At 39.5% G+C, this 16,240-nt stretch overlaps 1 protein-coding gene across 1 annotated transcript in view; it reads right to left on the bottom strand.

Annotated features, from left to right (window-relative positions):
• LOC126470301 (protein purity of essence) overlaps positions 1-16,240 on the bottom strand; it is a 475,244-nt gene that overhangs the window by 219,351 nt on the left and 239,653 nt on the right. Inside the window, exons 37-39 of the mRNA XM_050098072.1 lie at positions 13,466-13,663; positions 12,583-12,672; positions 10,905-11,030 (exon numbers count right to left, since the gene is read on the bottom strand). Of these exons, the coding sequence (XP_049954029.1) occupies positions 10,905-11,030; positions 12,583-12,672; positions 13,466-13,663 (414 nt within the window). The remainder of the gene's footprint in view (positions 1-10,904; positions 11,031-12,582; positions 12,673-13,465; positions 13,664-16,240) is intronic.

Here is a 16,240-nt window from a genome sequence, read left to right as displayed (position 1 = left end):
CATCTAATAGGCTTTTCCCTGTAATTGGCAAATGCAAGCCAACTCCATTATAGTTCTCCATAACAGTATTCCATACTGCAGATGTGAGTGGAAGGGTGTGTAGAAGGATATAGTAGTACAGTCATACTGTCCTTTTTCCTTAATTTAAGTGTAACTAAATCAGTATTTGTGATATATTGCTACTTAAGTAAGTTCACTTGTCCATTCCATGACAATCTTCTATCAATCATAAGTCCAAGTAATTTCACATTCTTATTCTCAGACTCAACTGCTCGGTTTTTGTTTTATTGGCCAGACACCAGCAATTAGTCATCTCAATTAGATCTCTGTTGTAATGTTTAACACTGTGTACATTTTCACCTAATAGCTTAGAGTACATTCTCACATGGATAGGACTTGAGAAATCATTTAAATAAACAATGAAGAGAAAGGATCTAAGAACCAACCCTTGTGAGATTCCACATTTTATCTCGAATAATTGGGTTTGACTATTTGTACATACTTCTTGTAACCCATCAGACGAACATTCCAAATAAACTTAGTGACTTATCTCTTACGCCATAGTAAGCTAACTTTATTATTATAGTCACATGTGTCATCATGTCAAATGCTCTGCCCAAGTCTACAAACATAGCACCAGTAATCTGTCCATTTTACCATCCCATCATATATGGTATCTAAAAGGTTTGCTATGCCTTTTATTGTCCACAAGACTGACCGGAAGTAAACTGGCTTCCTTTCAGTATTATGTTGTTTTCAAAACACTCATATACATGTTTGTGTATATAGATTTTTATTATTTTCGATACAATTAGAACAATGGGGGTTGGTCTCTGGTTACTATGGAGGTGTCTTTCTCTTTTCTTAAACACTTGGAATGAAACATGGATATTAAGAGCTTCAGGAAAAATACCATCTGCCACAATTCTGTTGGCAAGGTAAAGCAATGGCATTTTAATTTATTTGCTATGCTTTTTGTCATAAAGTTACTAATTCCATACTAGTCCTCTGCTTTGGAACTCATTAAAACAAGGGATCAGTTGTTAGGTCGACGAACAACGACAACCACCACCACCAACTTATTAATTGCTGTGCTATAAGCGACAGTCAAATGAAAATGAGGCAGATGGTAAAAAGTAAGTAAACTGGTTGTTATTTCAAAAGTAATCGCCATAAATGTTAGTAAATTTATCCCACTGTGAGACAAGACAGTCAATGCCTTCACGGAAAAATATTAGTGGTTGCCTATGGAACCACGATTGTACCAAGGTGTGCACCTTTTCCTCTGAAGCAAACCGACAATGGGAAGAGATTGGCACTGTATGGAGGATGTGTAAGGGCTTCCCAACAAAACTTCTGCAGCATAGTCAAAACAATCTTGGCAACATGGGGAGGTCACCACAGTTCACAAAATATTCATTTGATGCATCACAATTATTTTTGAATTTTAAAACGTAGTCACTATTTGCTTCACATTTGGCTATTTTAACTTTAATTTTGTAGATTTTTCAAGTTTTGTGTAGATTTTCTAAATTCAGCACTTTTACTAGATCTGTGTTTAGGTATAAAATGCAGAATTATTATTTTATTCAGTTTCTGAGTACACCATATTTTAGTATTTTGTGATCTACGTTTAGTGCTGTTAATATTTTTCTCAGTGATGGTTGGTCAGATTCTATTTAGCATATACTGAACATTGGCTAGAAAAATAGAAGTGTGTTCATTAAAAGTTCTCTTGGTGGCCAATTACAGGACCAGACAACACTGGTTTTAGTTCCCTTATCATATTGTAATGTCGTTTGTATTTAGTATAATTCACAAACTTATTTTCTAATTTTTATAGAGTATTCAATAATTAGCTATACCTAATTTAACCACACTACATTCTACATAGTCTCTATGTCCATTGGTAATTATTTTGTCTAAGTGTGCTCCTAGTCTTATGCATTTTTCATTCAGGCAGTAGAGATTTAAGATACTTCATTGTATTTATTAAGTGAAACATATTTTCTTTTTCCCTTATGTCTGTGTTGATGTCAGCAGCTACAAAAAGTCTATGCTCTTTGAATTTTGGGATTAACAGTATTACTGTATTAAGTTTATCTAGGACAGTTCTTTCATGAGAGCATCATGTAGGAAAGAGTGATACACTTTCAAGCTTTTGGGGATATACTACTACTACTACTACTACTACTACAAATATACCTTCTTGACACAGGTTACTAATATCTACAATTGAGTACTTCACATGTAGATTGTTTCTAACATAATTATATTGATATCCCACATGTGCAATGCTTGTTCTCCAGTAACTATAGACAACTGAGTAGCTAACTCAACACACAAGTCTATACCTGAAATATTTAGCAAGTTTCATTAATACAAAGTATGCTACATTTTGTTTATTCAGTCCAGTACTGTAATTCACTGAGTTTACATCTGGCTCACTGGACTCTAATGTGAAGTAAAACTTCCTCACTTGTGGTGCATTTAGTTACATGTCCTTCATTGTAATTTCTATTTCTTTCTTTCTTCCTTCCTTCCTTCCTTCCTTCCTTCCTTCCTTCTTCTTTTTTCCCTTCTCTTTACAAATTACATGGTTGGTTTTTCCCTGACTTTTGTGGAATGACTGTGTTGAAAAACAGGACATTTCTTTAGTGCTTCTTTGCGACTTCATTGCGGAATGAACTAGCTAACAATTTCTTACCTAGTTCATTCAGACGCAAAACCATATGTCGTATGCAATCTACAGCCTGTACAATTTACATCTATAACAGATGGAGTGTTTACATATTCTCACATACTATTTGTTTTCTGCACTAATTTTCTGGTTTACGCAGGACCACTGCAGTAAACCACATTCATGTGCAATGCTGAACAATCTTACATTAGAGGGAGCTAGGAGAAACTGACATTTCTTTAATTCTTGACAGACGATTGGTATGCCTTTTTTGTAAATGTCATTTGAACCACCAAACAACATTGGAAGTTAGCTTGATGACTTCTGATAACTTTAGAAGTTCATGAACTTCACCAAACAGCATTCCTGGCTTGATGAATGCTGCAGCAGTTATGTGAGATGCCAAACTGTGTCCGTGGCTATCAGTAATAACCGAGTTTTCTCCTTTGCTAGAATTTCTGACAACAGTGAAATCATGTCAATGTCTTGAAGAACTGGTGGAGATCCCATATTGAATTTGAGTTACTAGCAATCACCTCGACACTGTTTTCTGAAGACAGTCTGATGAACCTTTTTTCTTTTTTTTTTTTGTGAAGCTATCCCATTGAGGACACCAAAACTGTTCTTTCAGGAGGGTTATCAGAAAAGCACTTCATTACAGTGCTGATCTTCACAGTCTGACAAGGCATAGTCCCATTACTGTATCTAAATGAGGTCTGCATGACTCACATTTCCATTGCCGAACATAATCTGTTTAGTAAACAAAACTGCCTTTTCTTTCTGTGCTTGCCGCGAAGAATTGTTATCGAAACAAACTTGATAATCTGAATTATTTTTGACAGGCGGATCCATCTTACCATACCAACACTGCTACATTTGCTAGTATTGGATACACATTGTACCAGTCTTTGAAACAGGCAAACTTTTTACTCACTTTCGTGTGTAGCTGCAATCGTGTGTGTTCTCTTGGGACTTGGTTTCACTAGTACACCTACTTGTAATCAATTCACTCCCTAAATCATGTCCTGGTAATTTCTGTTTTAAAATCGATGTGTCTTCTCATAGAACAGAGAACTGTGCCTATGCAGTTCTTTCCATTCAGGATCGTGGCTAATTTCTTGTCCTTGCATTTCGTAAAAAATCATCTTTTGTTTTGGATCAGCTCTCGCACAACTATAGTGAGAGACTTGCATGTAAAGCACATTATTCCTTTATGTACTTGTTTTTCACAAGAATAAAGTTCTGGGTATCACTTTTCTCGCTCAAGTTTGTAACAATGTGATCAAGTGCTTGCAACACATACAAAAAACCTAATGTGGTTAATCCCTCTGTTGTACAGATTCTAGCCACTATCAATGTATCATGAAATGTACATAGTGCCTCTGTGTGTATCAAATTTTCTACTCTTCACAGCGATTTGTTTACAGTGTAAAGTATCTCTTAATTTCCACTTGGTGCCACCTTTAGCACTGACTACTGTTACCTCTATTAAGACTAATACTACTATGAAACTGGTTGCTGTGCTCAATATCCACCTAAAGAATGCAGTGTTCATGGAAACAAAGCAGTGCAATGATAACTACATAAACAAAACATCCAATGTGCAGTAGCGAGTGCCATACTTTCTGTAAACATATGACGGGCACCAAACCCGGAGAACCAACCCCTTTACAGACTTACCTTAAGGGTTACGAGTGCTTTTTCATCTTCTACTATACTGTGAAACACATCTCTTCTACTGCAAGCTCTGTGCTTTCCATATTTTGGGAGGCTCTAAAAAGTAAACTTCAACAACTATGAGCACTTGTTCATATTTACTGCTGTGAAACATGCCTTGAATAAGTGCTCATAACTCTTATACATACATTTTAGAGCCCAACCACTTAACCTTTGTGCACATCGTTGTCTACCACCCCAAGTTCACCACAGGATCAACATAGCCCAGCTATAACCAACACCTTTTCGCCTTTTTTCACATCAGATCTCCAGTTGCTTTCTAGTTCACCTTATCTCTCGCCATATATTTTTATTTTCATTTTCATTTCAGCCTCATGTTACACTTTCCTCCTTCTAATACCATGTCACCCTCACAATATCCCCACAACGACCCCATTAAGTTTTATTTACATTCCCTCCGCAAACATGCCTTCGCCCTAGCCAGATTACACTCCCATATTTTATTTTCCCAGGCTTGTCTGACATTTGGCATTACCCCCAAAGGCCTCACACTTAAAGTTCCCATCTCTGGCTGTAATCCTTCTTTCCATCAGTCCCTATACCAGTTCCAAACTGAACAATCCATTGCCCTCACCCATCTAATCCTTCACCTACACATCAACTCAGCCAATGAACACACCTGTCAACTCCTATCCTTAATAAAAGTCCTCAATCTTTCCTCTCCCACATCCACACCGGCTGTTCAGAGCATCCTCCTACAGGCCAATCGCAAATTAGAACAGCATGCCACCCTCCACCTCAAAAAACTATCCAATCTCCTGGTTTCCCACCTCCGGAAAGGCAACTCACTCACCCTTCACAACCTTTCCAGCAAACCTCAACCTCCTCTCATTGCACACACACCCAGTCTCTCCCATCTACTCAATCTCCCACTTCCAGCTCCATTCTCCCCAAAACCTCAAAATTCCAATCAACACAATCTGGAACCACAACACCCTAATTCAGTAGTTAACATTTCCTCCAAACCTCTCTCCCAATCCGAAACTTCTGTCCTATCCAAAGGCCTCACCTTCAGCCCCACTCCCAGATTCAACCAAACAGCCCTTGTCAAAGATTTACTGTCCTACACCCGTACTCTCTGCTGGAAATATCACTTTGCCATGAAGAAAAATGATCCTAATCCTACTCCTAATGGTCCAACTCCCCAAGACACTATCCAAATTGAACCCTGCCTGGAACAGTTCCGTCCTCCGTCACAGCGGGACCCACCTCCTCTTCCTCAAAAACACCCTCTCCAAACTTTCCAGGAATTTCTGACTTCCAGCCCTGCCTCTCAATCCTTCTTAAAAAACCTTAATCCTACTCCCAACATCACCACTGCTGAAGCCCAGGCTATCCGTGATCTGAAGGGTGACCAATCCATCGTCATTCTTCCGGCGGACAAGGGTTCCACAACCGTGGTACTTGATCGTCGGGAGTATGTGGCTGAGGGACTGCGTCAGCTTTCAGATAACACTACATACAAAGTTTGCCAAGGTAATCCCATTCCTTATGTCCAGGCGGAGCTTCAAGGAATCCTCAGAACCTTAGGCCCCCTACAAAACCTTTCACCTGACTCCATCAACCTCCTGACCCCACCTACACCCCGCACCCACCTTCTACCTTTTTCCTAAAATTCACAAACCCAATCATCCCGGCCGTCCCATTGTAGCTGGCTACCAAGCCCCCACAGAACGTATCTCTGCCTACGTAGATCAACACCTTCAACCCATCACATGCAGTCTCCCATCCTTCATCAAAGACACCAACCACTTTCTTGAATGCCTGGAATCCCTACCCAGTCTGTTACCCCAGGAAACCATCCTTGTAACCATTGATGCCACTTCCTTATACACAAATATTCCGCACGTCCAGGGCCTCGCTGCGATGGAGCACTTCCTTTCACGCCGATCACCTGCCACCCTACCAAAAACCTCTTTCCTCATTACCTTAGCCAGCTTCATCCTGACCCACAACTTCTTCACTTTCGAAGGCCAGACATAGCAACAATTAAAGGGAACAGCCATGGGCACCAGGATGGCCCCCTCATACGCCAACCTATTCATGGGTCGCTTAGAGGAAGCCTTCTTGGTTACCCAGGCCTGCCAACCCAAAGTTTGGTACAGATTTATTGATGACATCTTCATGATCTGGACTCACAGTGAAGAAGAACTCCAGAATTTCCTCTCCAACCTCAACTCCTTTGGTTCCATCAGATTCACCTGGTCCTACTCAAAATCCCATGCCACTTTCCTTGACGTTGACCTCCACCTGCCCAATGGCCAGCTTCACACGTCCGTCCACATCAAACCCACCAACAAGCAACAGTACCTCCATTATGACAGCTGCCACCCATTCCACATCAAACGGTCCCTTCCCTACAGCCTAGGTCTTCGTGGCAAACGAATCTGCTCCAGTCCGGAATCCCTGAACCATTACACCAACAACCTGAAAACAGCTTTTGCATCCCGCAACTACCCTCCCGACCTGGTACAGAAGCAACTAACCAGAGCCACTTCCTAATCTCCTCAAACACAGAACCTCCCACAGAAGAACCCCAAAAGTGCCCCACTTGTGACAGGATACTTTCCGGGACTGGATCAGACTCTGAATGTGGCTCTCCAGCAGGGATACGACTTCCTCAAATCCTGCCCTGAAATGAGATCCATCCTTCATGAAATCCTCCCCACTCCACCAAGAGTGTCTTTCCGCCGTCCACCTAACCTGCGTAACCTCTTAGTTCATCCCTATGAAATCCCCAAACCACCTTCCCTACCCTCTGGCTCCTACCCTTGTAACCGCCCCCGATGTAAAACCTGCCCCATGCACCCTCCCACCACCACCTACTCCAGTCCTGTAACCCGGAAGGTGTACACGATCAAAGGCAGAGCCACGTGTGAAAGCACCCACGTGATTTACCAACTGACCTGCCTACACTGTGAAGCTTTCTATGTGAGAATGACCAGCAACAAACTGTCCATTCGCATGAATGGACACAGGCAGACAGTGTTTGTTGGTAATGAGGATCACCCTGTGGCTAAACATGCCTTGATGCACGGCCAGCACATCTTGGCACAGTGTTACACCGTCCGGGTTATCTGGATACTTCCCACTAACACCAACCTGTCAGAACTCCAGAGATGGGAACTTGCCCTTCAGTATATCCTCTCTTCTCATTATCCGCCAGGCCTCAATCTCCGCTAATTTCAATTTGCCGCCGCTCATACCTCACCTGTCTTTCAACATCTTTGCCTCTTTACTTCCGCCCGACTGACATCTCTGCCCAAACTCTTTGCCTTTACAAATGTCTGCTTGTGTCTGTGTATGTGCGGATGGATGTGCGAGTGTACACCTGTCCTTTTTTCCTTTTTCCCCCCTAAGGTAAGTCTTTCCGCTCCTGGGATTGGAATGACTCCTTACCCTCTCCCTTAAAACCCACATCCTTTCGTCTTTCCCTCTCCTTCCCTCTTTCCTGATGAGGCAACAGTTTGTTGCGAAAGTTTGAATTTTGTGTGTGTATGTTTGTGTTTGTTTGTGTGTCTATCGACCTGCCAGCACTTTCGTTCGGTAAGTCACATCATCTGTGTTTTTAGATACATTTTAGAGCCCATGTATGTATATACTTTTTCCTTGTTTTAGTGCAAGGAACCTGTCCTCAAAGTCTCTAAAGGAAATTTAGTTAAATCCCTTACTGTCTTGACAAGTCAGCGTTTACTCTGTTCTCTTCCACAGCAAGTGTAGATATATGGAGAATACCAGGCCGCCAGTTTTTAATTTGGATGTTCTTCATCCAAATACAAATAATGGTGCACATTTATAAAAACTTTGCGCTAGTCATATGGTGATCTCCAGTGGGTCTCAAGGACACAACAAAAGGAAAGAAATGATAAGATGGATGATAACTATTTATGTGATTACAATCATAAAAAAGATAGTGGACAGGGTGAAGAAGAAAGCAACTAAAGGTAGGTTTCAACACCCCATCAACGATGACGTCATTATAGATGAAACACAAGCTATAACAGGGCAAGAATGAGGAAGGATGCTATCATATTTGAGTTAATAACATAGAAGAAAAATCACCATTCCCACAAAACACAGAAGCATTTAAATTTTCAGAAAATGTTTGTAGTGTGATAATGAGCAAAAAAAAAAAATTATGAAAGAAAAAGAAGGGTTATTTAATTTTGAAAAACTCTGTGGCTAGTAACAGGTTTAAGTTGACATCAACCGCAGATCTTTTTCTGTGTACCCACATCACCATGTTGCCTCTTTTGTAGAAATATGGGCAACTTTGAGAAGCCAGGAGGTAGGATGGCAAAGTGAAGTATATTGTATTGTGTGTTACACATGATTTCAGATGCAGAGAAAGCTCTGGCCTAAAAGTACAAGACCAAATTTACACAAGAGATTTTTCCACATAATTTACAACCTTCTACTAAGAGGATGATCTGCTCCAAAGCAAGACACCATTCACAATAATGAAAGGAACCAGTCATATACTGCTTCTCTTGATATTTCTCTGTCATCAGTAGAAATCAGTCTGCTATGCTTTGAACTAGCCTTGCTCTAGTGTGTTAATCACTCAATCTTCAGAAGTAAATGCACTGAAGGTTGATTGTTGACCTCGGAGAGGACCACAACTAGTATTTCTCCAAGCACAAGACCACAACTATAATGATTTCTGAAACAAAATTTTGGGAAATTTCATTCATCAATATTCCAACAGACTGATGGTTGCTGTGTTACTAAAGGACCATAACTTATGTACACTGATGATCCAACTGCTATGACCACTGGCCAATGCGAAATTGAATGATGGCTTGTGGCACTGTTGGCGCATCCCAGTGTGCAAAGTATATAAATGGAGCAGAGATAAATGGGGAATCATTCTAGCAATTACACAGACTGAAAATGGGGAAATACACTGATATAAATGACTTTGAGAAACAGCACATTTTCGTAGCCCATCACCTCGAAAGAAGTATCTTGAAAGCAGTGAATCTTTTTGGCTGTTCCATTCCATTGTCATGACCATCTATTTGAAATGATTGAAGAACTGTGAATCCATGAGTAAGGGATTATATGTTAGACGCCCACACATCACGGAATGTGGGGGCTGGAGGCTTGCCACTGGGTAAAGGATAAGCAGTGATCTGTAACAGATCTGTCCACTTATCATAAAGCTGGTGTACGAACAAGCCTTTTGGGGCACAACATTCGCCACACATTGTTGAACATGTCATTTCACAGCAGATGGCATCTACGTGTTCCCATGTTGACTCAACACCGCGGTCAATTACAATTACAACTGCAGTGGGCATGAAATCATCGAGATTTGACTGGGGATCAATGGACATGTGTTGTCAGGTTGGAGGAATCATGTTCCTTGATACACCAGGTCAATGGTCTTGTCTGGATATGCCTTCACCCAGGTAAACAGCAGAAACAGCAGCAGAAATCATGCACCATACCAAGGACACAAACTGTTGGGGGCAGTATTATGCAATAGCAACCAGTCACCTGAGTTTCCCTGGGACCTGTAGTATTACTCAAAAGCACCATGACAGCTATGGACAACACAAACATTATTGCAGACAATGTGCATTCCTTCACGTTTGATGTCCTTCTCAACCGTTATGGCATCTTCCAGAAGGACAAATGTCTGTACTACAAAACCAGAACCATACAACAGTGATTTGAGGTGGGTGATAGTGAACTCATGCTGATATTTTGGTCACCAAATTTACATGATCTAAATATGATGCAACACATCTGGAAAACTATCTGGTACCAGCAAAGCACCCACACACCACTGGCCCATAATTTACGGGAATTGTGTGTGCTAAGCATCCAAATCTGGTGCTGCATACATCCAGAGAACTACCAATAACTTTTTCAATCCACGTCACACACAACTGCTGCTGTATTGGGTTACACAGGTGGGATAACGTGCCATTAAGCAGGTGGTCATAATGTTTTGGCTCACTGGTGTATTCTTAGCATTATCTAAATTACTATGTACACTATAATTCCATAGGAAGGCACACACTTCTGGAGTATCACTTCAGAAGAAATCAAACTTATCTTCCCAAGATCTTCAGAACCTATTTAGCTGTTTTATAAGTCTTAGTTCATAAGTCTAACAGAAAATTAACTGGACAGAAAAACACTACCAACTACACTTTCAAGACAATAAAATTGTTTCAAGTATTGTTTATCAGGAATTTATTTAACACTGAGTTTATGTCTAAAAAAGGAATTACTAGTCTATTAAAATTAAACTTGATAAAGGTCCACATCCTGTAGATGATTGATTTTCCACAAGCACAAGACCTCAACCAATATTGTTGAACAAACAAAATTTGAAGGAATTTCATTTACCAATATTTAAAGTGATTGTCAGCTTTGTTACACTAAATAATAGTATCCGATAAGTCTTCAGCATTGGTTGAAGTACCATGTATTTACACTAAAGAATTTTAGTACCTTTGCTTTCAGTACTTACCTGTAGTATTGAGTCGATGTTTTATTTGATGAGCACTGTATATCTGTAGGAGGTCATTACCTCCAAATTCAACTGAATTTATTGGTTCACAATGTTCAAAGAAATCAACTGGAAACACAACTGTGCCTAAAATGAAAGAAATAAGCTAATAGTCATACTTATGTCAAAAAATATTTTTACAGTTTCTTTTTTTTTTTTTTTTTTTTTTTTGCGACATCTACAACATTACAGTATTATTAAGAAACACAGATAGTTTTGATATAATTCTGAATCATGCCAACAATCTTTCTTATCTATATTTGAAACACATTTTTATAGATGAAGTACTTGGATTCCGATAGCAGAGGAATTCAAAGTGTATTTCAAGTAGCTCCAAAAAGAATGAAGTAATAAACAGCATTTTTTTAAACAAATGGCAATATTATGAAAAGGACAGATTGCTACTCACCATTTAGTGGAAATGTTGAGATGCAGACAGGCACAACAAAAAGACTGCTGAACAAGTGAGCTTTTGGCCAAAAGGCATTCTTCTGAATTACGTCTCTCTCTCTCTCTCTCTCTCTCTCTCTCTCCCCCTCTCCCTCTCCCCCCCCCCCCCCCACACACACACACACACACGACCACTGTCTATGGCTGCCAAGGTCAGCCAGACAGTGTTCATATGTGTGTGAGTTGTTTGCATGAATGTACGTGTATGTTGCCTAATTTAGAAGAAGGCCTTTTGGCCGAAAGCTTACTTGTTCAGCAGTCTTTTTGTTGTGCCTCCCAGCAACTCAATATCTCCACTGTAAGGTAAGTAGCAATCTATCCTTTTCATAATTCTGTCATTATTCCATCCCAGATTTTCCATTGTTTGTTTTTTAACACATGTTACACTGGAAGTTGTATGTGAGGCAACTATAAAATAAAACAATTTAAAATGGCATGCTGCTTCCACACAAATTTTTGCGGATGCCAGCCTAAGAGTGGGTGAAGAATTCCCCAAATCTATTGCAACAGTAGATGAAACCTGGATGGAGAACTGTACACCAGAATTAAAAAAAGGAAGTGATACAGTGCAAACATTCTATGTATCTGTCAGCAAAACCCTCAGAAGGCTTCAATGAGCAAATCAAAGAAAGAGATGAGAATAGTTGTCAAAATAGGTCAGTTTTTTGCAGGATTATGCTCTTTTGGCTAACACGGCATGACAGACTGCCGAGTTCCTCAATAGTTGTTGAGATATTCTAAACCATCCAACCCATAGTCATGATCTAACACCAAATGACTCTCTTTCCATAGTTCTGAAGGTACACATATTCTAAACCATCCAACCCATAGTCATGATCTAACACCAAATGACTCTCTTTCCATAGTTCTGAAGGTATACATATGCACCAAATATTTTTCAAATGACCACATAATTGAAGAATGCTGGGTGTAAGTCACGGGTATTGGCAGCAAAGATATTCAGTTTCCCCCAAATAATTATTATGTAATGGCAATTACATAGAAAAAGCGGTATACGTGTGTCTTTCTTTCCAAATATGCTTTTCAACAAAACTTATTAATATTTATATACTTGGTTTTATTCAAGACATTTGAAAATTACACACTGCATAATACACTTAAAAATGTTTCACCTTTTTTATGCACTTTCTGTTTGCATAGTCTGAAAAGTAATATAACGAGAACTTACCAGTAGTTTTTCCTAATTTATATGGTTTCTTCTTCTTAGGAACTTTGTGTGTCTTGGCAATATTTTTGATACTAGGTAACAGCCAATACCCTGCAACATTCGAAAGTTCATGGAAAGAAATTTAAATTCACAAGGAAGTGGATTCACACACACAAAACACACACACACACACACACACACACACACACACACACAAAACACACACAGAGACAGAGAGAGAGAGAGAGAGAGAGAGAGAGAGAGAGAGAGAGAGCGGGGGCATAAGGTAATTACAACACTATGGTACTTTTAGCAAAAACACCAGTTTTACTTTTCTTACATATGTTTATTGGATTCTGAGCTCTTTAAAGCATTTAAGGTTTTAATTCATTTCTTGTTTCATTTCCATACAAGTAAATATCACCTTTCCATCCATTCCTGGTGATATTTAAAATTAATATGTTTTTCAAAACTAAGTGAAATTAAGGCCTCCTTATAACATCTAACCTTCACAGACGTATATGGGCTTCTGTCCCTAAACTTTATACTACTGCTTATTCCTGTATTCTACTTATAACACTTTTTCTTCACTAATATCTTGATAATCCCATTTCTCCAACATCTTAGACCACTCGATAGATATCCTTTTTGTTCAGTATATCCATAGAGAGAGTACCCTGAAAGATGTAGAACATCTCACTTATCTTTTCAGTGTTACCTTCCTACAACTCATTCTATCGTTCCGAGATTCACTGTCCAGGTCTAACTCCTGCAGCTCTAGCTACAGCTTCCACTGCTGATAACAACTAACGCCCTGCAACTACTCCATGTCACCCCCCCCCCCTCTCTCTCTCTCTCTCTCTCTCTCTCTCTCTCTCTCTCTCTCTCTAAGAACTCCACATACCTGTTGATTCCAAACCAGCCATATATATTCTCAGACTTCCATCCTCACAAAGTAAGATTAGTGTTGTGCGATATTCACAACTAGACGAAGGATGACGAACTACAACCATGTCCATAATTTTAGCCTTTGATGGTACAACTTTAATTTCTTGCACCAGAAATACATCTGGTTTTAACATCAGTATTACAGGATTGTTACCTGAAATAAATAAATACATACATACATAATAATATTTCAATAACTCAAAAAATTATTTGAATTATTACAACTTTTAAGGAATGTTGGCAGCACAGACTTTGCAAACTTACTTATAAACGAGAGTAGAAAAACATTTTGCACTACCTGCATATACGCAAATGTCTGTGGGCTTAAATTTAAGGGTGGCAGAGAGTGAAAGAATAAGCCTTTCGAAACTAGGAAAACTCGTCCAAAACAGGAGTGATCCAGTACCCTGCTGAACCCCCCAAATGCATTCCTAAGTCATGCATTGCTATCTGGCCACCTCCCCATTCTTCTATGATGTAAGACAAATCCTGTACTTGTCAGTGAGGTAAACCCAATGCCATTAATCTAGGTTCCATTCATGGTGTTCCCCAGCCCACCTTCACACACGATGGTGGCTAGGGTGTTTATACTGTTGTTGGCAATGGACACCTAGTAGCAAAACTGATCGTGTCAAGATGGTTTCATACTGTCTTAGTCAACAAAGCTCTTCTAGTTGCTTCGAAAAAAGGAAGTATGCAGTTCTGTTAAGCTCCCCTCATGATACCCATGTACCATAATTTGTAGGTCGCACTTTATCAGCTGGAGTTGTTAACTTCAGGGGTACAATAGCAGTTAAACAATGAAGTGACATCGCTGTAGTGTATGCGAATTCAGCAGGTAACTTTCAGATTGTGCACGCAACACACTACACTTAACAGTACTGAGAATGTAGGTTTACTTTTCCCTCCATTACTCAGGTGACTGTACATAACGATTTTGTGTGATCAAAGGAGTACTGAAAGAAAAGTTTCTGATTTAAAAAACACACACAAAGTATGCAAGTAATGAAGAACGTTTTAAAGATTTGAATAATTTTAAAAGACATTAGCTGCATATTAAAACACCAGATTTATTCCCATCTCCGCACGATGAAAGGTAACAAGGTTAAAGTTAAATAGCATGAACTCTGTGAGGGACTCAAGTTACCCAGATTCTCCCTAGTGGCAGTTTACCATGCATGTATAGCTGTCCTAACCACTGTGGACAACACTAAGAGAAGTACCAGGAAGTGCTTCCTGCTATTTCCCCTATTTGCTAAGGGTTGTTGAGATGGCTGCCATTCATAAGTTAAGGAAATTGCGTTAGCTAGGTTCAGTACACTGCATTTCAGGGATGGTTCTAAGATTATTTTCAGTTTGAATAGTGTTGTAGCATAAGCTTATTTTCAATAATTTAAATGAATGCAATACATTTCATTTTACTTCACTTTCATTAACCATGTGGCACCGTGACTAGAAAAATTTGTGGATATGACATTTAGATGCAAATCAATAGAGTTTAAAAATTATAGAACTGTGTATCGTTACTAATTTGGGAGTTTATTTGTTCAACATTCCATCACACCCAAGCATGAAGCCAATTAGGCAAGTACAGTCACTAACAGCCTTCTTAATGCAGCTGACCTAGCATTTACCTTTTAAGATTTCCAAAATCAGGTAAGCTGGACTGGCTACTCCCAATTATGAGGTCAGTCAGAAATCTCTGGAGCCTTCCTGTCAATTTTATTTGATATAGGCCCAATCACAGGAAAAGGAAGGGAAAACGAGTTTCAACATGTTGTCAGCAAGGCCATCAGGGAAGGAGCCTGGGTTTGACAAATACAAGGCAGAAAAGTATCCATAACCTTTACAATATAATCATCACCATGAAATAATTGTGGATGACTGAATTGGCATTTGAACCTCAGTCCCCCCAAATCAACACTAACAATTGTACCATCTTAGCCATTACAGTCACGTGACATGGATATTCAACATCTTATACCAGACCTCATAGCAAAATGCTATAGAATTGTGATTATTCAATGCTATGGAATTTTGATTATTCAATGGGACATCCATCTCCTCTTCCCAGAGGAAGAGGACACTGCCTGATGTATTTTTTATGTCATGATGAAAACACAAACAATAATATGTTGCTTTATATGTATATCACAGGAGAACAGAAAATGAACAACCTAAAGCTATTGTTCCACATGAATGAGGTTTAATTGGACTATTATACAGACATGCACCACATATGAGTATAATCATAGTCTCATGCACTTCAGAAGTAATTTGTTAAGTAATAATTCTACAATTGTGAACAGGCTTCTCTATTCACAACATAGTTCTTTGATCTCGAATAGATGAAACTATATGTAAGATACAGTCCCATAAAATTTCCACATGTTGTCATGAATGGTCACCTGATGATGTAATGGATGCCAGACTACACACCATTCCATACACCACACATATACTCAATGAAGGAGCTTCTCTCGTGATCAATTGACCACAAAGTCAACAAATACTTTTGAGGATGCTTTGGGCAACACGAAAAGAGTGTTCAAGGGCATATTCCTGCCAGATGATTACTTCTCCCTGAAACTAAGAATTAACTGGATAGCAGTCTAGATCCATGCTGCATTGTTCACTGTTCCCTCCAAAAACATTAGACTATGGTTCCACACACTATGATGTCCCGAGTCGGTCCTATACGTTGCTGTTTGGTATTATCCAGTAGGTGCTC

The sequence above is a fragment of the Schistocerca serialis genome, chromosome 3 (assembly GCF_023864345.2).
Source record: "Schistocerca serialis cubense isolate TAMUIC-IGC-003099 chromosome 3, iqSchSeri2.2, whole genome shotgun sequence".
Classification (NCBI taxonomy): domain Eukaryota; kingdom Metazoa; phylum Arthropoda; class Insecta; order Orthoptera; family Acrididae; genus Schistocerca; species Schistocerca serialis.
The sequence above is the reverse complement of the archived record's forward strand: the minus strand, read 5'-3'. Positions and strand labels throughout refer to the sequence as shown.